The sequence below is a fragment of the Peromyscus leucopus genome, chromosome 1 (genome assembly GCF_004664715.2).
Source record: "Peromyscus leucopus breed LL Stock chromosome 1, UCI_PerLeu_2.1, whole genome shotgun sequence".
Taxonomy (NCBI): Eukaryota; Metazoa; Chordata; class Mammalia; order Rodentia; family Cricetidae; genus Peromyscus; species Peromyscus leucopus.
Window position 1 is genome coordinate 183,827,437 of NC_051063.1, and position 23,691 is coordinate 183,851,127.

The 23,691-nt window shown below is 43.2% G+C and overlaps 1 protein-coding gene across 1 annotated transcript in view; it reads left to right on the plus strand.

Moving 5' to 3' along the window:
- Positions 1-225: 225 nt before the first annotated feature.
- Positions 226-23,691, plus strand: part of LOC114685787 (zinc finger protein 471-like) — a 40,441-nt gene continuing 16,975 nt past the window's right edge. Inside the window, exons 1-5 of the mRNA XM_037202117.1 lie at positions 226-505; positions 5,449-5,717; positions 7,228-7,354; positions 13,922-14,017; positions 16,342-17,510. Of these exons, the coding sequence (XP_037058012.1) occupies positions 5,685-5,717; positions 7,228-7,354; positions 13,922-14,017; positions 16,342-17,510 (1,425 nt within the window). The 5' untranslated portion in view covers positions 226-505; positions 5,449-5,684. The remainder of the gene's footprint in view (positions 506-5,448; positions 5,718-7,227; positions 7,355-13,921; positions 14,018-16,341; positions 17,511-23,691) is intronic.

Here is a 23,691-nt window from a genome sequence, read left to right on the forward strand (position 1 = left end):
ATTGACTTCGCTGAGAACCCGCCCCTTCTCCGCAAGCCCGCCCTCACCATTGACTCCGCTGAGAACCCGCCCTTCTCCGCAAGCCCGCCCTCACCATTGACTCCGCTGAGAACCCGCCCCTTCTCCGCAAGCCCCGCCCCTTTAGAGGCTGCTGAGAACCCGCCCCTTCTCCAAGCCCCGCCCTCACCTCTGACTAGCCTGGCCTTCACTTCAGACTAAGAAATTTTCTCCTAAGGCCCGCCTCTCGGCTCAGCCTTCTCTGGGGACACGCCCCTTTTACGCTAAGCCCCGCTTTCCCGTACTCCGCTCCTTCCCTGTTGTGGCTGCAAGAGGCTGCGCCTGCGCACAGAAAGCTTGTCTGTTCCCTCCCGGCGTCCCTAGGTTGACAGCGTCCGTCCGGGTAAGGCAGCAGCGGGAGCCGGAGTTGAGGCGGTCGTTCCCGAGCGCTGCGGGCAGGGGAGACCCTCGTAATCCCCGCGTTTCCCGGAGGCCAGCGTCCTTGGAGGTAGGCGGGCGGATGCGTGGGATCCGGGGCGCGAGGGCTCAGAGGACGGGGTCGGGGTGTGGGGGGTGCAGGGGAGGTCTGGATCTAAGTGCGTGCTTCGGTGTGCCAGGCCGGACTGTGTGTGTGAAACGAACTGGGCTGTGAGTTTTCAGTGTGACTGAACGCTCGTGTGAGTGTGTGAGAGGAAGGCAGGTCTGAGAGAAATGAGTGGTGTGAGTGTGAGAGGACTGCGAAGCGTATGGTGGTAGGTCTGTCTTCCTGGGGGGGGGTCTGCATTACAGCACTTCGATGCTTGGACTCTCCAAAGTACTGACTATCTCACTGACTGTTCGTGATTGATGGCCGGCAGACTCAGGGTAGCTTTAGGGTCGGGCTGATCATCGCAGACGCCAAAGGAGATTAGAGGAATAGGGTTTTTCAGTCTCAAACCCCTACCGGGAGAGGAGAGGGGCAGCAGGGTAAGTTAATCACTGAAGGCCAGTTTTGTTGTTTTGAGGCAGTATCGTGTACCCCAGGCAGTCCTCAAACTCATTATATAAATAGAGGATGACTTTGAACCCCTGATCTTCCTGGCGTGTGCAGTAACTTTGTGGAGTTGATTCTCTCCTTTAACTTTTCTTGTGGGTTCTGGGAATTGAATTCTGGTCTTCAAGCTTGAATGAGAACTTGACCTGTTGTGCCGTCTCTCCAGCTCTTCATATTACCTTGAAACATATTCTTTATAATGATCTAGTAAACAAGGGTTTTACTGAGTTCTGGGAGCCACTCAGGCAAATTGATTGAGCTATAAGGGGCTCGTAGAAAACTTTGATTTATTGCCAGTCCTTCGGCAGCACAGGTGAGACCTTGCACCTAGCATCAGAATCAAGAGGTAGTTGTAGGGGCTGAGCCCTCAACCTGTAGGGTCTGTGACCTGACAGACCCAGAACTGAATTCGATGAAAAGATACGCAGCTTGTGTCTTCTACAGAACTGTTTGCTGGATGTGTTTGGAAAAACTTCAGAAATGTTTTTGCAAAGAAGAGAAACTGAATTTGTGTATTCTTTGTATCATCAAAGTGTGTGTGTGTGTGTGTGTGTGCGCGCGCGTGCGCGCGTGCGCGTGCGTATGTGTGTTTATTAGAGACTTGATTTTGAGAAAATAGAGGGTATGAATCTTGCCTGGGTTTAAGTGTTGTATGGCTTTTTCCTTTGGGTTTTTCATGATTATCTCATTGACATGTTGGAGAGAGTGTATCATGACCCTGCAGCCATATCGACTAATTCAGAAGAACAATAGAGGTAGCTTGGCCATTTGTAATGGTGATGGGACCTGAGTTGTCCATCATGAGATGGGTATTATCTGACCCACAAATCATAAAGTAGGTTATGCACAGCAGCAGTCTGTTACCAAATAGAAGTTAGTACCAGGGAGTATTGCTGTGACAGCCTGACCATTCTACTTTTTGGTGGAATGTGGACTTTGGGACTTTGGATTAGAAAGAAGTTGAACGCTTTAAGTATAGTTTAATGGACCATACTAGTAGGAGCGGGGAACACAGCGGTGATAAGATGGCCTGACTCAAGAGGTTTCAGAGGAGAAGAATATTAGTGAGTGGCCTAGAGATCATTCTTGTAATCTTTTGGCAAAGAATGTGGCTGCTTCCCTTGTCCAAAAAATCTGCCTGAGGCTAAATCAAAGACTTTTGGATGAATGAAACTGATAGAGGAACCTAGTATTGACTATGTCATGTAGTTATTAGTGGTCAGTCTTATGCATATCTATAAGGAAAAGGAGCAAGCTGAGCAAGAAAAAATTTTAAAAATGTACAGTTTGAGGGGAAAAGGAGCTCCAGGAAGTGTCATAGAGTTAAGGCCAGTGCTCAAGGACATAAAAAGTTTAAAGGAACGCTTGATGCTAAATGGAATAAAGGGACTGTCGACCTCAAGGCAACACCCCTCCCAGGTAAACTTTCAACCTATGAAAAGGAATTAAAGAAAAGCTTAAGCAGTGAATGAAACTATGAAAACCAGAAAACTGATGAAGGTGTAATTAAAGAGGGGCCATGGGATTAAAGGTGTGTGCCACCACTTCCTGGCTCTGTGTCTAATCTAGTGGCTGGCTCTGTCCTCTGATCCTCAGGCAAGTTTATTAGGATACACAATATATCACCATGACTGTGTGCCCATTTGACTGACTGGAATGAGAAATACCAGTGTGTATTTTGCATGTGTGGGAAAGTAATTGAAATGTAAATTACCAGGGTGTGTGTGTGTGTGTGTGTGTGTGGCAATTTTTAGGAGTTGGTTCTCTCCTTCCAACAAGTAAGTCCTAGGGATCAAACTTACCTCCATAGGTACCTTTGCCCTCTGAGCCATCTCCCTTGGAGATTTTCTTTTTTCCTTTCCTTTTCTTTTATTCTTTCTTTTTTTGTCAGGGTTTAATTGGCTAGTCTTGAACTCCTGGAAAGTCTCCTGCCTCAGACTTCTGATTATTGAGATTGCAGGTGTGCACTGCCATGCCTTGTTAGCATTAATTAATTAGATTCTTTCTGTCTCTCTTTAAAGATTTATTTATTTTTATTTTATGTGTATGAGTGTTTTGCCTGAATGTATATCTGTATACCACATGTATTCCTAGAGGCCAAGCATCTGTGGAGGCCAGAATGGGCTGTCGGATCCCCTGGAATTGGATTTACAGATGGTTGTGACCTGTCATGTGGGTACTGGGAATTGAACTGGGTCCTCAAGAGTAGTAGATGATCTTAACTGCTGAGCCATCTCTCCAGCCCCCAGCATCATCAGATCCTTTATAGGTTTGGCTGTTTGGAACTGTATGTTGTGTGTTGCTGGGGTAAGAGTCCTAGGCCCTAGTGTGGTGGTATTGTGTTCTCCAAAATATTGTGTACTCTAATAAATTTATCTGGGGGTCAGAGAACAGACAGCCACTAGATACAAAGGCTAGAAAATGGTGGCACTCACACCTTTAATCCTAGCATTCCAGAGATAGAAATCCCTCTGGATCTCTGTGAGTTCAAGGCCACATTGGAAATAGCCAAGCATGGTGACACACCTTTAATCCCAGAAAGCCAGACTTTAATCCCAGGGAGTGGTGGTAGAAAGCAGAAAGATATATAAGGCGTGAGAACCAGAAACTAGAAGATTTTGGCTGGTTAAGCATTCAGGCTTTTGAGCAGTAATTCAGCTGAGACCCATTCCGGATGAGGACTCAGAGGCCTCCAGTCTGAGGAGACAAGACCAGCTGGGGATCCGGCGAGGTGAGATAGCTGTGGCTTGTTCTGTCTCTCTGATCTACCAGCATGGACCCCAATAACTCGCCTCAGGTTTGATTTTATCCATAAGAACTTTTAAGATTCCTGCTACACCCTAGCATTCCAGAAGCTATACTAGCTGGGCTGAGCTGTCAGGAGAAAGAGGAGCCCTCTAATCTCGGTCAGAAAGGAGGAGAAATGAGTGAGCTTGGGGAGTGGGGGGGGGGCGACACAGTGGCAGAACTGAATTCCTAAGGTTCCACTGTTCCACAGTGAGAAGAAAGTGAAGGCCCTGGGGTTGGGGTAGAGGAAGACAGGCACCCTTGTCTCTGGTGGCTTCAAATGGACTGTGCCAAATCATGGATCAGAACCCTCCAAAGGGAACAGTTCCACTCTTGCCTATAAAGTGGAAGAAATAGCTCTTTTGTGGGAGCGTTTATCTATAGTCAGACCAGATAATGGGAAGGAGGCTTGGGGATAAAAATTTAGGAGACTTCCAGTGCATGGGAAATGTATGTATTGCTATACTCCATTGGTGACCATTACCTCAGGTACTTTTCTCATTGCTCTGACAAAAATCCCTGGCAAAATAGAAGACTCATGCCTTGAATACAGTCCCTAATGACCCAGAAGTGTTGGTGGCAAAGTGTGAGGAGCCTGGTCCCATTGACTTTGAAGGCTAGAAGCAAAGAACCAGGAACCAAGAGCTGACTTTCTCTGTGTCCCCTTTTTTAATTAACCCAAGGTCTCAGCCCATGAGATGGTGCCACCTACCGGGTGAATCTGCTTCTTCGGTTAAACCTCACAGGAAACAGCCTCAGACATGCCCAGCATTATGTCTCCTAGGTGATCTTACTATTTACTTATTGAAGATAACTTTTTTCATACACTGTATTCTGGTCATGGTTTTTCTTCCATCATCTCTTCTCAGATCCTCCCCACCCATCCAACTCAATGCCTCATTTTTCTCTCTCTTAGAAAACAGGCAAATAATAAAACAAATAAACCAGAATAAAACAAAACAAACCAAGAAAAAGTATGAGAAACACATATACACAGACACAGACACACACACACACACACACACACACACACACACAAAAAAAAAAACACAAAATAAGAAACCCTAATAATATATAAACAACAGACCAATAAGGTTAAAAAACTATGCCAAGACAACAAAGCATTAAGAGAAAGAAAAACTTCCAAAAATACCATTGAGTTCATTTTGTGTTGACCATCTCCTCTTGGGCATGAAGCTTGCCCTTGAGTGTAGTGGGAGAAAACCTAATTTTTCCTTTGCGAGCGGTTGACAATTGGAGACAGCCTCTGGGTTAGGGATGGTTAGAGGATTCATGTCCACGTGCCCTCTCAGCGCTGGGACCCCATCAGTCTCTGTGAATTGATATGAGCGCCAGTGCTGTTGTGTCTAGAAGACACTATTTCCTTTATGTCCTCCATTCCCCCACTGGCTCTTACCATCTTCCACCTCCTCTTCCACATAGTTCCCTGACCCCCGAGAGGATGGGTTTGAGGAAGACATCCTTTTTAGGTCCGAGTGTTCCAAGGTCTCACACTCTCTGAACATTGTCCAGTAGTGGGTCTTTGTGTTAGTTCCCATCTCCTGCAGGAGGAAGCGTCTTTGATAACGGCTGAGCAAGACTCAGATCTGACTCCCGGTTTTGTGTCGTAGCTGATTTTAGATTGAGTCAAGTGGACAGTGAAAGTCAAGCATCCATCCTACCTGCTCTCAGCCAACTGTGCAGACTTGGACCGGTTAAAGCTGCGAGGAAAGAATGGGGAGGAGCATCTTACACTGGTGATGCTGGGAGAGCCATGAAGACCTTTCCCTACCCCCTCTTCCTCTAGGCTGGGCTTCCCAGGACACAGCTGTTCTCCAAAGGAGAAACCAGGAGGAGAAGGCAAGAAATGACCGTGGAACTAATGAAAGCCACGTTACAGGTTAGTTTATGTCTGTTCTCCATGAGAAGGGGTCTTGATGATTGGCACTAAGTAACATTACTTTGGAAATTCTGATTAATGGTCTGTCCCAGGGCTTGGTCACCCCTTCTCCCACAGGACATCATCCTTAACTTTAACTGCCTAGTAAGTGAATAATAGATATGATGAGGCATAGAGCCCATTCAAACATTTTGTCTCTCTCCCTACTTTACGTACATTGCTTTATGACATAGACTTACTAGTTCGTGGCAGGCACCTTGAATGTGCCTGGTGTCACTGGTTCTTGAAAGTTAAGGAGGGCTGGACATGATTAAGTCTGAGATGTGAGACAGAATATAACTGTGGAGCCCAGGTTGGCTTCAAACTCATAGCAATCCTCCTGCCTCATGTTCCTAAGTAGTAGGTTTATAGGGTGTGTGCCACCATGCCTTGAATGTACATTTTTAACCAGTTTGGGCTCTTGTCAAAAGACTTGTTTTCTTTTAGAGGAAACAGATATCTCAGTACTACTGAACTGGGTTCCAGATTAGATGGACCTACAAAGCCCCTCTCATGTTTTCCTCTACATCAATTTCTGTCCCTCTCTGTCTCCAAAATAATAACATGGAATTTGTAATTGGCGTCTGAATTTGAGGAAGTCTTGTGACATCCAACCCTCAATCTGTTCCATCCGACACTGTCCAGGGAATGTATGTCAGGACTGGATTACATTAGAGAATTGTCAGCTGCTGTGAAAAAATGAAACGGCGCTGCTTGGTCGGTGGAAGAGTCACGGCCACAGCAGAACCCAATATTGGTTTTTAGAGCTTTAATGGAGGGAAAGTGTGTGTGTGTGTGGGGTGGGGGGGAGCCAGGCCTGGCTGGGGGAACAGAGCAGGAACAGAGAGGAAACACAGGAAGAGAGGCACAGAGAGAGAGCGTGGGGGTCCGTGTGTGGCTTTTTAAGGTGGAGATTGCGTGACCACATGGCGGTAAGACATAAGGCGCCAGACAAGACCCTGAGCTGCGAATGTACAGAATCCTAACATGCTGCCCACAGAGGAGCTGGCTCGTTGCAGATAGACAGATCCCCACATATTTTGATCATCAGAGATCAAGGAAGTTTTGAGGGTGTAGGAGAAAAGGAGCGTTGGGTTTGTTTGTTTATTTATTATCTTCTCACCCATCATGAGTCATTTTATTATTTTCTTTTTTCTTTTTGTTTTGAGGTGAGAAGAAGTGGCCCATTTTGTTGCCCAAGCTGGCCTTGAACTCCTGGACACAAGCATCTTCACCTCCTAAACAGCTCACTTACAGTTAATCCCTGGCCCACTCCCAGCCAACTACTAATTTGTTTTCTATCTACATATTCGGATTTCCCAGATGTTTCATATAAGTGGAATGATACAAGATGGAGTCTTTTGTGTCTTCTTTCATTTAGTAACTGACTGGCAGGGTGAACTCTACCTCTACCACAAACAAAATAATAAAAATGTAACAAAACTTGGTAAATGTATTTGTGTTGTCTTAGGACTCAGTGACATTCAAAGATGTTGCGGTAGACTTCTCCCAGGAGGAATGGGAGCAGCTGAATCCTGCTCAGAGGAGTTTGTACAGGACTGTGGTGCTGGAGAACTACCAGAACTTGGTCTCAGTGGGTAAGCATGCTCCCTGCGGACAACCCAGAACTCTGCACTTAAGCATCTTCCACACTTTTACTACTGAAGCTATTGTTGGTTATTTTGTGGCACTCTTACCCTGGGAGGAAATGTCCTGAAACACCACAGAATCCACTAACAAGAGTTTTATTAAGATAAGGGAGAGGGACAGATGTGCTCAGGCCTGCGGAAAGACACGTGAATAAAAGAGATGGAGCCGGGAATAGGGCGCCGGCTTATAGAGGCTGGGCCGCGCCTGCGCACACAGGCCCATGTGGCTGCTCCACACATGCGCGTAGATCACATGGTTGCGTTGTGTGCTTTACGCAACCACGCAAAGCCACAGGGTCCTGGTCACACGAGACGTTTTGAGCCGGAAATGGCTAGGCGGAAGTGCCTAGGTCCGCCGGGCATGCGCAACCATGCCCAACCGTGGGGGCGTGTTGTGAATCCATATCAGCTATGCTTATTGTCAGGGTTAGGTGAGAATTGCAGGTGCAGTCTGTGAATCTGACATATTTTCGGGTAGTCGTGGTTATATCTTTAGGCAGTTACTATTGGAATTTTCCCAGGGGCCTGCCCTGAGAAAATCCTTCCCAGAGTCCTGGGGAAGGCTATGCTACATCTGGCATGGTGTATCTGAGGGAAAGGAATGTATATACACCAGTTTCTTACGTCCGTTACTTTATTTCTCTACAAGAAACTTCCATCTACACAGCTTCATTTCTGTTCTGACACTCAGTTCCTCTCTGTCCCTTCGTTTTCCATCCTCTCACAGCCCTAGTAATAACTAAGCTCTTATGCTCTCGATCTCATCTTCGTCCTCTGTTCCTTCATCCTCCATCTTTCCTTCCTCTTCTCCTCCCCTGACCCGATTCAAATCCACCTACAGCCTGCAAAACTTTTCCTTGCTCCTACTCCTCAGCCCGAGCCAGTCTGTCTTACCATCTACAGAAACTTGGCCTTGTTCTCTTTCCAGCCACAGGTCTCTGCCCACCCCAGGAATTCTGCTCCAATCTTTTCTGCAACTGGTTATGCTAAAAACCTTTCACTCTAAGAAGTTGCTCTAGAGCTGTAAGAGGATCGGGAGATCTGAGCTTGATTTACAGAAGAAACAAAGCTATGCACTTAGTAGCCAGGCCGTCTCCAAAAAGATGTTTTACCTTTGTTCAGGGGCTTCAGGTGCCTAGTGGGTTGTGTGGCCAGCTATTCTGTTAGTCGCTTGTCCTTGGATGCTTTTGTCTGGACCTATCTTTGGATGTAGCTTAAGGAGATATTTGCAAAAGACAGATATCCCATTCAAATGCTAAAAAAGGGAGCAGAGAGTCTGGAGGCAGAAAGCCTTATTTACCTGACCTTATCCAAGTACTTTGAGTGTATATGTCCACGTACACTGTTCTTGGGGGAAATTATGAGCACAAGAAATTCATAGCAAGAAACAACTCAATATTAAAAGCTGAATAATACCAAATATTCTCTGATAAATGGCTTCCCTCTATAAAAGATTCCTTGACCTTTCTAGGTATAGCTTTATTATATACAGCTGAATCTTCATAACATATTGTGGCTTGCAGCAAATATATTATGAAATATATATAGCAAATATATATATATATATAGAAAGCCAGACATGGTAGAAATTGTAGCAGGTGCCTTTGCTTTATGTTGCCTCTCTGCTACAGTTCTGCTCTTCTCAGCAGTAGCAGTAGGCAGTAACAGGGCTGTTACTATTGTAACAGGACCCCAGACCCAGCACAACTGACTCTGTGATGGAAGTGCCATTCAGGCTGTAAAACTCAGCATGTATACAGCACCACCAGCTAAAATAAAACAAACAAAAACCTAATTCATCAGAGTCCATATAGTTCTGGAAAAGTCTCAAAATGTACAACCCTTGCTTTTTGGCTTCTGTAGTTCGGCTTTTGGCTAACAGTTCTTGTTAACTGAAGTATGTCAACCCAGAACGTGACTTTTGAACTTAAGAGCTCACCCTGAGAAAGACTCATTGCTACACTTGGATCCCAAACACTCAGTGCAGTCACCAGCCGGCTAATAACGACTTTCTATTGGCTTAAACCCATGTCCGAGCAGTCTTCTCTGGTGAATCCCCACAACACTGTAAATGTACAATATCACTTTTCAAATATGTGTCCAAAATTTTTATTACATTAATTTTTATGGAGGGACTTTGATTTTACATGGAGGGAAAGGGGAACACATATGTATGCCACATACAAGTTGGAGGGTGACTTACAGGACTTGGACCAGCTGAGGTCATCAGGTTGATAGCAAATGTCACTACTCACCAAGCCATCTCACCGACCCCCAAATGTGAATCTTTTTATTAACTTATGATAAATCAATGAAGCCCAGTGTCTTAAAATATCTTCAGATGCTTGCTAGTGTCTTAAAATATCTTCAGCTGCTTGCTCTTAGAGAGACTAATGTGGACCTTTCTAAGCCTGGGGTCCATATATGTTATTAGATGAGCTTGCTGTTCTCTAGAAGTTCCTTGTCCCAATCCTCTTGAGCTTCTTTAGGCCACTGGTTCTCAACCTTTCTAACACTGCGACCCTTTAATACAGTTCCTCGTGTTGTGGTGATCCCAACCATAACATTATTTTCTTTGCTACTTCATAACTGTCATTTTGCTACTGTTATGAAACATAATGTTAATATCTGGTATGCAGGATATCTGATCTGTGTCCTCAAAGGGGTTATGACCCACAGGTTGAGAACTGCTACTTTAGGCTAAATTTATGCCTCTAGACAATTTTGGAAACTGTAGACTGTTTTTCTCATCTCTCATGGGGACTTAGGTTGCACTTGGATCCTTTGATACTCTGCCTCTGATGATCTGTTTGGTTTGTGAAGTCTTGATTTAGTGTTTCAGATCATATAATTTGTGTTGATCAGCTTCCGGAATGAATGGTTATTCTTGCTTTTTTCAACCTTGTGTTAAGCCCATCCAGTCATCTTTAAAGCATCAGACACTCTATCTTCAATTTTAGACTTTTCATTTCGTTCTTTATTTTTAAAGGTGTGTGTGTGTGTGTGTGTGTGTGTGTGTGTGTGTGTGTGTGTAAGAGAGAGGCGGAGACAGAGACTGACTGTGTGCCACATGTGTGCAGGTAACCAACTAATCCAGAAAAGAAGCTGGAGTTCCAGGTAGCTGTGAGCTTCCTCACATGGTGCTGGGCACTGAACTAGTGTCCTTTCGGAGAGCAATTTACACTCTTAACCACTGAGCCATCTGCAGTTCCAACTCGTTCTTTGGTACTTTTGTAATTTCTGTTTTTCTACTGAGTTTTTTTTTTTTTTTCTTTTTTGAGACAGGGTCTCACTATCACAGAGATCTGCCTCCCGAGTGCTGGGAAGGAAATTGTGTACCACCACACCCCCTTTTTATCTATTTTTAAAATAGTTTTGGTGTGTGTGTGTGTGTGTGTGTGTGTGTGTGTGTGTGTACACACGTCCGTGTGTGCGTGCCACAGTGTGTGGGAAGGTCAGTGGACAACCTTTGGGCGCCATTCCCCACCTTCCACCTTTTGGTGTTCACCTGCAGCTTATGACAGGCTTGTGAGCGAGCTCCTGGGGAGTCTCCTTCCACCACCTCACATCCTGCTGCAGGAAAGCTGGGATTGAGCATATACTGCTGTGCTGTGCTCTACATGAGTCCTGGGAACTCAGATTCAGATCTTTATGCCTTTATGGCAAGTGCTTTACCCACTGAGCCATGTAGCCATGTAGCTTTCCTCCGTCTCACCTGGCCCCATGGTCCTGCAGCCGCTTATAAAGTCAGAGGCTTATATTAATTATGAACTGCTTGGTCTATGGCTCAGGCTTGTTGTTAGCTAGCTCTTACATCTTAAGTGAATGCATTTCTATTAATCTGTGTATTGCCATGTGTCTCATGGCTTTACCTGTGTTCTAGTACATCTTGCTCATCTGGCGGCTCTCCACATCTTCCCCTGACTCAGCCTTTCTTCACCCTGTATTTCCCGCCTGGCTGTATTCTGTTTTGCCATAGGCCTAAGCAGCTTCTTTATTAACCAATGGTAGCAACACATATTCACAGTGTACAGAAAGACCATCCCACAGCAGAGCCGTCTTCTCAGCCTATTTGTCTAATTTTTTATTTTTATAAATATAATATTTTTATTCTTTGAGATTTTTATATGTATACAGTGTATTTTATTCTTATTCACCTCTCAAGGCCCTCTCTAACTGCTACTGAGACATAACAACCCGGCTCCCTTCTTACTTCATGCTCTTTTTATTTTCTCATCATTGTTACTATTAATGAATTACCCCAGAATACAGTTAGTGCTGACCATATGTGCATAAGTGTAGGGCCATCCACTGAGGCATGGGCGATCCATAGCAGCCACATCACCAAAGAACTGTTGTGGAATATTTAACTATGGATAGATGTGTTACATTTGTTTATGTTGTGGAATATTACTTTAACTATGTGGAGGTGTGTTACATTTGTTTATGTTGCATTTATCTAATTATGTAAAGATGTGTTGCATTTGTCTCCCCTTGCCTGCCTAAGGCACCTGATTGGTCTAATAAAGAGCTGAGCGGCCAATAGCTAGGCAGGAGAGGGATAGGCGGGGCTGGTGGGCAGAGAGAATAAGTAGGAGGAGGAGAAATCTAGGCAGAAGAGAGAAGAAGGAAGAGAAGAGAACAAGGGAGAAGGAGAGGGAGACGCCTGGGGGCTAGAAGCTAGGCAGCCTCCAGACAGCCAGACAGGAGAGGCAGTGAAAGTAAGATATACAGAAGGAAAGAAAGGTAAAAAGCCCCAAAGCACAATGTAGACCAAGAGAAAGATTAAAATAAGAGCTAAGATAAGAATGAGCTTTCATAACTAATAAGAAGTCTCCATGTCATGATTTAGGAGCTGGTTGGTGGCCTAAAAGAAAGCATGGTACAAAGAACGGTGATTGTTTTTCTCAGCAGCCATCAACTGCCAATAGCTTCTCAGATAGGAGAGGAGCCTCCTAAGTTCCTCCCCCATTCGGTCTGGAATGTTGACTAGCTTGATTTTGTGCACATCTTCTGTAGGCAACCACAGCTGCTTGTTTGTCTATTACTTTACAAGCATACTTTCTTACCATTTTTAAGTGTAGAGTCCAGAGCTGTTTTTGAATTTGCTTGCTAATTCTAACGTGTGATATTGCAGATTGATTACATTTTGCTCTTCTGGCTATGGTTTCACATTTCCAATTCTCTTACGTCCAGTGATTGTGCATTTTATCATGGATACTGCAAATAAAAACTACAGAGTCTCTGCATTCTGTCACTGTTCTCTGAAAATGTTGTTTCTCTCAAGACAGAGTTTCTCTTCATAGCCCTGGGTGTCCTGGAACTCGCTCTGTAGATCAGGCTGACTTCGAACTCACACAGATCTACCTGCCTCTATCTGCTGAGTGCTGGGTTTAAAGGTGTGCACCACCACCACCCAGCAACAGGTAGTTCATTTGACTCAACCTCCTAAATGTCTCTAGCAGGCCTTTAAAACTTTTATTTTAATTTTTAAAAGAGATTTCATTTGTATTTTAAAAATATGTATATGCACATGTGGGGGGAGGTGTGCATGTGAGTGTAATTGCCTACAGAAGAGGGTGTGAGCTCTCCTGGAGCTGGAGTTGTAAGTGGTGCTGAGCTGCTCATTATGGAGCTGAAAACTGAGCATTGTTCCTCTAAGAAGTTATTACCCGTGCCTGCCGGCGTAGGGTAGGCACACACTGAGCCAGTCAGTGCAGTGTGTGCGCAGCCCCGGACATTCAAGGGCATCACAGATCTGTTATTGTTTAATCTTGGGTGGCTGAACACCACTGCACTGACTGGCTCAGCGTTTACCTACCCTACGCCGGTAGGCGCGGGTAACAACTTCTTAGAGGAACAAGTGGTGCCCCACGTTGGGCGCAAGAGAAGCAGAGAGGAGAATTCTGGAAAGTGGAAGGCTAAATGAAAAAAAAAACGCCAGCCCGCCATCCAGGGAACAACATGTAATGAGACACAGGTAAAGCCACAGAAAACGTGGCAACATATAGATTAACAAAAATGGGCTGAGTTTAAATGTGAGAGCTCGTCAGTGGTAGGCCTGAGCTAACGGCCAAACAGTTTTAATTTGTGTTTACTTGAGTCTGAATGGCTGCGGGACCATGGGGCTGCGGGAACCAGACAGGACCAAAAAAACTTCAGCTACAGAGCGTAGTTCCTCATCAAGAGCAGTGTGCTCTCAAGCACTGAGCCATCTCTGTACCCCATCCCCTAGCAGGCCGTTTAAAAATTATCTCATTGATTACTGCGATGGTCCTTAAAAAAATACTGAGTTAAGGTTTTTGTCCTTCCCCCACCCCATAAGAAATGTTTAATTTCTGTAGGGTTGACTGTTGACAGCTGCCACTCAACTATTCCAGAGTTTGATGTAGTCTGTCCTTCAAATGTGGTTGATCTATTTATTTTGTAGTTCCATCACATAAGGAACTGAGTTATGTGCCAAAACAACCCAAAGCATGGCTATTTTTGTGACTTCTTTTTTTTTTCTTAATGCAGGAGCTTGCATTTCCAAGCCACATCTAATCTCATTACTGGAGCATGGGAAGGAGCCTTGGGAGGTGAAGGGTGAGGTGACGAGAAGCACATTACAAGGTGAGACCTGGAGAAGCAGATGGAAATATTTTTAGGGAATGGCTCAGCCATCTTCAGAGGCCCTTAACTCCTCACTGAGGCTGCCCAGATTCTTCCCAAGCCTAATGGTCCTGGGTGTGAATTGAAGTTTCCCCGCTTAGCATGGATCCCCTTCTGCTTCACTCTCCTCTCTTACTTCCCTCTTGTCTCTGTGGTAAGTTGTTTTGTACAACAGAGAAGGTCCTAGTTCCATTTCTGTCACTGTGATGAAGCTGCCCGACAAAAGCAGGTCTGAGGGGAAGAGTGCCTGTTTTAGCTTCTAAGTCCACACTGTCGGCCATCATTGTAGGGAATTCATAGCAGCATGGTCTTGAAACAGCTGGTCACAGAGCAGAGAGAGTGAAAGCATGAATGCCTGTTACTCAGCTAGCTTTCTCTACTCATACACAGTCCAGGGCCCCAAAGCTGAGAATGGTGCTACCTATATTCAGGCCGGATCTTCCCACATCAATTCAGACAAGCAAGGTAATCCCCCCCAGACATGCTCACAAGACATTCTTATTGGGAGAGTCCCTCACTGAGATACCTTTTCCTAACTATCACCGCTCACAAGCCAATCTTCCTGGGAGAGTCCCTCACTGAGATACCTTTTCCTAACTAACACCGATAACAACAAAACCCAATATTAACTGGCCTAAGGTGACACTTCTCCTAAGGGGTTGAAAGTAAAAAAATGAATGAAGAAATTTCTTACTATGAAGCCTGAGTTGTATGAGGTATAACAAGTTTGTACACTGAAACATAAACATGTAAAGGGTGGACTTTGGGAACACTGTTTTCTGATTATGAAATTATAACCATACGGTTGCCTTTAAATCCTAGGGGGCAGTCAAAAAGCATAGTGTGTGTGGTTGTTGGGCATCTCTAGAGAGTTCCGAGAAGCAGTAGCAATTAAATATATTGGTAGTTAAACAAAATCAACTGCATATACTAATCAATTAAAAGTAGGAGACGTGGGGCTGGAACAATGGCTCAGTGGTTAAGACCTGAGTTCCATTCCCAGCACTTATACAGCAGCTCACGACTGCCTATAACTCCAGTTCCAGGGGATCTGCCACCCTCTTCTGACCTCTGCAGGCAGCAGGCATGCACATGGTACATAGCCAGGCATGCCGACGAAACCTCCATACATATTGAATAAATAAATAAACATTTTTAAAGATGGGAGGCATTACAGAGGTGAGTTTAATTTGTAGTCTGCCCCCAAGTGCCATTACCATTGCAGACTGCTTCTCCTAGGACCTCACCTTATACTTAGCTTTCCCGCTCATTTCCCCATGCTGTCTTTCTTTTTTATCTCTTCCCTGCTGCCATATTCATTTCTGTTACTCTGACAAAATACCTGCGGTAATCAGCGTAAGAGAGGAAGGGTTTGGTTTTGGCCCGTGGTTTCAGAGGTTTACATCTGTGACCAGCTGCCCCCATGGCTTTGGGACTGGCGGCAGTGCAGAAGCAAGGAGGAAGTTGTGGTGAACGAAAGCTAGTTATTCACGGCAGCGAGAAAGCAAATAGAAGCCTGCCCATGCTCCTGAGTTTCCTCCCGAGTTTTCCTCTATTCCAATCTTCCAGTGCATTGGCTAGGGACACTCACCTTCAGGAAAGGCATTACCTCCCTAGCTTTGGAAACAACCTCACATATATACCCAGAGGCATGGTTTACTAGTCTCCCATGCAATTTTTCATCTAGTAGAGTTGACAGTCAAGATTATTACAAAGCTCTTATTCTTAGAGACAACCTGCACATTTTCCAGTTGAGATACTTGTATGTGATGTATGGAATTTATTAAATAGTTTTGAATTACTCCACTTTAGAGGTTTTTGTAAACACAGGCTTTTTTGTCCTGCCTGGTCCCACAGCCACTTTTAAAATAATCACTCAGAGGCTTAATATTGATTACGAATTGTTTGACCGATTGCTCAGGCTTGTTACTAACTCACTCTTACACCTTAAATGAACCGTTTCTATGAATCTATGTTTTGCCATGTGTCCCGTGGCTTTACCTGTGCTCTGGTATGTCTTGCTCCTCCAGTGGCTACCTGGCTGGCGTCTCTCACTGACTCCACCCTTCTTCTCCCTGTATCTCTGCTTGGATTTCCTGCCTGGCTCTATCCTGCCTTGCTATAGGCCAAAGCAGCTTCTTTATTAACCAATGGGAATAAAACATATTCACAGCATACAGATGAGTCTCCCCACAGCAAGTTTTCTTTTGTTAATAGCACATGATAGAGAATACATTATTATTATTATTATTGTTATTATTATTATTATTATTTACATTTTTCAGATGGAGAACCTATACACAAGACACAAGAATTATCTCTGAAGCAATTTGTGTTTGATAATAAGTCAGTGGAGAAAATTACAAGTTTTGGTTATGAGTGTCCCACTTCTGGAAAAAAGTGGGAATGTAAAGACCTTTTTAATAGACAAATGACAAATCAAGAAATATTATTTAACATGAAAGAAACAGTCACTCATAAAGAAACTCACACTAAAGAAATAGGCTACAAATACTCCAAATCTTCAAAATCTGTCCATCTGGACAATGTAGAAGAGAATATTTATAGTCACAAGTCAAAGAAGAAACCCTTCTCCAAAAATCCCAAGGTACGAAAATACAAGAAAATCTGGGCAGGAAAGACCATTTTTAAATGTAATGAATGTGAGAAAACCTTTACTCATAGCTCATCTGTTACTGTTCATCAAAGAATTCATACAGGTGAGAAGCCATATAAATGCACAGTGTGTGGAAAAGCCTTCAAGCAGAGTCACCACCTTGCTCAGCATCATACAACACACACCCATGAGAAACTCTTTGAGTGTAAAGAGTGTAAGAAAGCCTTCAGCCAGAATTCATACCTCATTGTACATCAAAGAATTCATACTGGAGAAAAGCCGTATACATGTAAGGACTGTGCAAAATCCTTCAGGCAGCCTGCACACCTGGCTCAGCATCAGAGGATTCACACCGGGGAGAAACCCTACCAGTGTAAGGAGTGTGGGAAGGCCTTCAGGGATAGCTCTACCTTTGCTCAGCATCAGAGGTGTCACAACGACAAACGACCCTTTCAGTGTGCTGAGTGCGGTCAAGCCTTCAGGTATAACATGTCCCTCACTCGTCACTTCAGGCATTATCACACCGGAGAGAAGCCATTTGACTGCACTGACTGTGGGAAAGTCTTCAGCGTTCACATAGGACTTACTTTGCACAGGAGAATTCACACTGGAGAGAAACCTTACAAATGTCACGTGTGTGGCAAAGCGTTTCGCAGTGGGTCATCCCTGACTGTACACCACAGAATTCACACAGGGGAGAAGCCTTACAAATGTGATATTTGTGGGAAAGCCTTCAGCCATAGCATGTCACTCACTGGCCATCAAAGAGTACATTCTGGAGAGAAACCTTATAAGTGTAAGGAGTGTGGGAAAGCTTTTCGGCAGAGTATACATCTTGTTGTCCATTCAAGAATTCATACCGGAGAAAAACCATATGAATGTAAGGAATGTGGGAAAGCTTTTAGAGAAAGTTCACAGCTAACCATGCATCAGAGAAATCACACAGGAGAAAGGCCTTTTGAATGTAAGCAGTGCGGTAAGTTTTTCAAAAGAAGTACCTATCTTGCCAGACATCAGAAGATCCATACAGGAGAGAAACCTTATGAGTGTAATGAATGTGGGAAAACCTTCACACATACTGCCTACCTTGTAAGACATAAGAGAGTTCATACTGGAGAGAAACCTTACAAATGTACCGAATGTGGAAAGGCATTTGGTGATGGCTCATCCCGTGCTCAGCATCAGAGACTTCACACAGGTCAGAGGCCCTATGTATGTGATAAATGTGAAAAGGCATTCAGAACAAAGTCATCCCTTAATTGTCACCAAAGATGTCATATTGGAAAGAAACCTTAAAACTATATCCCCTCTGGCAAATCCTTTAGCCACTGACAAATCTTTACCCTTCATCAGAGAATTTAACTTTCAACCAGATTGTTTATTCTATGTGGAAGAATTCACACAGGTAAGAGAGCTCTTAGGAATGCACGGAATATGCAGAAGTCTTCAGGCAGTGTTCTTTTTTCTTTCTTTCTTTCTTTTTTGTTTGGTTTTTCAAGACAGGGTTTCTCTGGGTAGTTTTGGTGCCTGTCCTGGAACTCGCTCTGTAGACCAGGCTGGCCTCAGATTCACAGAGATCCACCTGCCTCTGCCTCCTGAGTGCTGGGATTAAAGGCATGTGCCACTACTGCCCGGCTTCAGGCAGTGTTTTTAAAATGTCCATCACTGGAGAGTTCTCGATGCAGAGTCATCTCAGGCACTCCTCTGTGTCACCAAGTCTTGTGTATATACCTGCTGAGTATTTCCATTTATCTTTGTTTCTGTTAGTGTGCTCCAAAACACCATTGTTTCACTTGAACTTTTCCAAATGTCTGTAACTGGCATTGTTTCCATCAAGTTTATTATTAATTTTACAGTCACAGAATCTTTTAAAAATATAAATGTTATTTATGTAATTCTTTAAAACTCATTGTAAAATGTCTGTTTAATGCATATGACATGCTTAGCAACATGATTGGGTACATTAAGTTTGGATGGAGAACATCCCTCCAATGATTAGGAGACACATCAGCACAGGACACAGAGGCCACACACAGAAGTAAAGGGACATAAGGGGACATTCGTGAGCCCATGCCTTTATTGGGCCCAAGGGTCCAGATTTCCTTTGTTGAGTTGAAACAAGCAGACATGCGTTCTGGGAGGTCATGTCATGTGTGAACAGTGATCCTTGTGGCATATGTGCCCAGGCCATCGGCAGCAGTCCATTTAAAGAAGTGGCGGGGGCAGGGAGCTGAGTTTGACAGGAGAAATGCTTCTAAGTCCTTACTCTTGGCGCCATCTTGAGCTGTTTGTGGTAGAAGGTATCAAGGGTGACTGACCTATGCTTCTAGCATGGGAAAGGTAAAACTTTAATTAAATATATACCAAGAGAACATAAAATTATAGGACTTCACTACACTGATTCATGGGGGTGCTTAGAAAATGTGTTAGACCAGAAATGCTATTTCTAAACTATCAACTCTGGAATTTGGAATACAGCTTTGGTGATCATTTGATAACAATTTAGAAACTGGAAGTGTCTTCAGGTGGATGACAATTAGCATATGTAGTATGTTTAAAGTTTAATAATGTAGAAACGTTTTAAAGATTCTAAGGTTATCTTTCCTTATGTACAAAGAAATATGGTCTGTTATGTAGAGTCTGTTTGGGAAGTGCCTAGAACTTTGAATAAGATTGGAACAAAAGATTAGAGTTTGTTTGGGAAAACATATGCAAGTGTATATCTAGTCAAGAGGAAAAAAAAGAAACATTTTCAATGTTTATTATTAAGCCTCTGGCAGATCAATCTTGCTAAAACAGCGAGCTCCAGGTTCATTATGAAATCCTATCTCAAAATATAAGGTGGAAGGTGATAGACTTACGCCCTTCACACACGCACACCTGGGCAATCACACCCAAAGACGTACACATATGAATATACATACAAATAAATAACCAAAATAAATTTTAAAAGTGGAGTTGTGGCTGGGTTTGGTGGCACATATATCTATTTCCAGCAGCCCGGAGGTAGAGGCGGGTGGATCTCTGAGATCAGCCTGGTCTTCAGAGTTCTAGGGCAGCCAGGGTCACACAGTGAGACCTTGTATAAAAACAACAAAAGGGCTGGAGAGATGGCTCAGAGGTTAAGAGCACTGGCTGCTCTTCCAGAGGTCCTGAGTTCAATCCCAGCAACCACATGGTGGCTTACAACCATCTGTAGTGAGATCTGATGCCCTCTTCTGGCCTGCAGGCTGCAGGTATATATGCAGACAGAATACTGTATACATCATAAATAAGTAAATCTTAAAAAAAAAAATAACAGACAAGAAGATGAGTACATACTGTAGAAAGGAAAACAGGGAGCCCTGTTCCACTAAAGTTGTCCCGGAGGACTATGGGGGATGTTTGCCAACCCTATCTCATGGTAAGTTCTGTTGGACCGTATGCCTGTCTTTCCTTTTTTTTTTTTTTTCCCTGTGTAGTTTTGGTGCCTGTCCTGGAGCTCGCTTTGTAGACCAGGCTGGCGCCTTTCCTTTTTTTTAATCATTAAGTCCATTCTCCCCACCCCATCCTGCATAATATATTTCAGTTTACATCTACAATTGTTTTTCCTAGAGGCTTTTGCCAATTGGTTTCCGAAATTCACTGGGAGATGACAACAAAGATTGAGGACTGAGAGTTGGAGGAAACCAGGGTATTTTTTTTTCTGACTCTTTCTGCTTCGGGTGCTGCTGCTGCTAGAGAGTGGTACCTGTCTTCCAACTCCCTTCCCAAACTCTGAATTCCTTAGGCTCCAGCTTCTATCAGGGCAGCCCCTGGGAGTTTAGCTCCTGTAGAGGCCCTGGCTCTTGGATCATGGTAATAATTCTGTGGTTGTATGTCAGCAGTTCTCAACCTGCAGGTTGCAACCCCTTGGGGGTTGAGTGACCCTTTCACAGGGGTTGCATATCAGATATTGTTACATTATGATTCATAACTAGCAAAATTACAGGTATGAAGTAGCAACAGAAATAATTTTATGGCTGGGGGTCACCACAACATGAAGAACTGTATTGAAGGGTCACAGCATTAGGAAGGTTGAGAACCACTGCTCTAAGTCTAAGACTAATTTTTATTTAGCTTGTTAACCATGTTAAGTTACATACGTTGATTTTTGAATGTTGAACTAGTGTTGCATTCCTGAATGAACCCCAGGTGGTCTTGAAGTATCCAAATTGAGCATCCTTAATATGAATATTTAATTAATTATTAATTAATATTTGGAATCTAAAATGCTCCAAAGTCTGAAGCTTTCTGAGTGCTTATATGACATCACAAGTAGTCATGTAACAAGTTATAAAAAAATAGGAAAACTAAAAAATAGTTATCAAATTACTCTTGCCAGCCGCAAGAATATAGTAGAGATTCAGCTGTGTATTAAAGCTATACTTTGACCGGCCAAGGGTCTGTCAAAAGGCAAGCCATTTATTATGGAATATTTGGTGTTATCCAGTTTTTAATATTTCAGCTGTTTTCTGCTATGAAATTCTTGTGTGCCCAAATACTATAGACCATTTGGCAAACAGCTAAGCTTCCCAGACCTGTTGGACATCTAGGTAACTTACTTCCCCACTGAATCTAGGAGACAAGCAGGCTCTTTAGATGCATAGCTTTGTTTCTTGTGCAAATGAAGCTCAGACCATCCCCTTCCCTCAGGCTAGGGCTGTGGCAGAGAGATTGAGGACAACAGGGTTTTTTGCATAACCAGGTGCAGTAAGAACTGGAGCAGAATTCCACAGGCAGACAGGAAACTCTGTGGCCAGAGAGAGGAGAGAAAGAGTGAAGGGTAAGGCAGGAATAGAGGACACAGAACCATGTGGCCAGAGAGAGAAGAGGAAGACAGGAGTTCTGTAGAGGGTAAAGCAGATCTTGGTAGAGTTTTCTGAGAGCCAGGAGTAAGGAGCTAGGAAGGAGAGATGGAGGACGAAGGGACAGAGGACACAGATCAGGTCAAAAGCATAAGAGCTTACTAAAACTATGAGGACAGGAAAACCGGGCACAGAGAGGAGCTGTGTGAGGACAGGGTTGAAACTGTGTAGATAAAATTGACCTGGAAAAATAAAGCGAATGAACTAAAGAACTCAGTGTGCTTAGAATAATTTGATATCCCTCAGATTAGTATCCTTAGCCACTTGTGGAGCTGTTCTAGACCCTGATAAAAATCTCCTCAAGGCAGGCACTTGGGGGGAATTCGTTAAATTACTGGGGTTAGGGAGATGGCTCAGAGGTCAAGAGCACTTGCTGCTTTTGCAGAGGACTTGGATTTGATTCCCATCACCCACTTAGCAGCTCACAACTGTTTAACTCCAGTAACAGGGGATCTGATGCTCTTTTCTTGCCTCCATGGGCACTGTATGTACCCAATGCACATGAAATACATGAAACCAAAACACTCATGCACATAAGATAAAAACCAATCTCTCAGGTGACAATGCTGCAAGATTGTTTTTGTTAAAATTAGTATAAAATTACCTCCAGGTTATATGAGGTGTTTTTGAAGCATAAATGGACTTTATATTTAGATTTTGGATTTATTCCTAAAATATTTCATTATGGTATGCACATATTCCCAAATCAGAAAAATTAGTCTAACACTATTGGTCTGGAACATTTTGGATAATGAGTATTCTGTTTGTCAGGCAGTGGTGACACACACCTTTAAACTCTACACTTAGGAGGCAGAGGCAGGTAGATTTCTGAGTTCAAGGATAGCCAGAGCTACCCAGAGAAACCCTGTCTCAAAAAACAAAACAAAAGCAAAAACAAATGAAGAATATTCTCTTACTCTATCTTAAATACATTACTTGGTTCGATTAGGTAATGTAAGTGAAGGATTATCACATCTGTGTTCATGAGGGACACTACTTTGTAATTTCCCAACTCACATGGCTATTCCAATGATCTATTTCTTAAGTTTGGTGATTTGTGAGTTCTTTTAAGATATAGGTTTGTTTTGTCTACCTATCAATGGGAATGACATTGCCTACAGTGTTTGATCATTTATCTCTTAATGGGACTGATGATGTAGCTCAGTGGTAGCACATTTGCCTAGTTTATGTCAAGCCCTGGAATTCCACCCTAGGACAAAACCAAAAATGAACAAACTAAAACAGTGAACACTTTGCCAGACTCCATAACAAAAACATCTCAAAACAAAAAACTAAACTAAACAAAAAAATGCCCCTGAGAAAAGTATTGATGTCTTCATTTTATTAATGTCCCTGTTTCCTTTTTAAAAAAAATTAGACTGAGACTCACTATGTAGTCCTGGCTGGCCTGGAACTTGCTACATAGACCAGTCTGGTCTTGAATTCACAGATATCTGCCTGCTTCTGCCTTCTGAGTGTTATTAAAGACATGTGCCCCTACACCTTTCCTTTCCCTTTTTGTTTCTTGGGCAGTTTGGATCTATCTATCTATCTATCTATCTATCTATCTATCTATCTATCTATCTATCTATCATCTATCTATCTATCTATCTATGCATTGGTTTTATTTATTTTTTCAAAGCTTTTTGTTTCATTGATTTTTCTTAATATTCTGTTTGGAATTTCATTGATTTTCTCTCCTCTCCCTCTGTCTCTCTCTCTCTGTGTCTTTGTGTGTGTGTATATGTCTGTCTGCCCCTTGCTTCCTCTTTCCAGCCCTTGGTTTACTTTGCTATTCTTTAACCAGTTTATATTTTTAAGATGGAAGCTTAGTTTTGAGATTCCATTTTTTTTTCTGATCTCTTCATGAATACTCTTGTTTTTTTTTTTTCTGAAAAAAAAAATCTCTTTAGTTGCCAGTCACAAGTCTGGACATGTACTTCCATTTTCATTTAGTTCTAAAATTTGATTTTCAGAATTTAAAAAAAAAATCTACTTGGCTATTTTATTCAAGTTAGAGGAGACTGCATGATACTTTTACATGTATCATCTAGTCCTGTTATTCAGAAAGGTTTACTTTTAAGTATGTGTGTCTCTGTGTGGGTATGTGCACATGTGTGCAGATGTCCTTG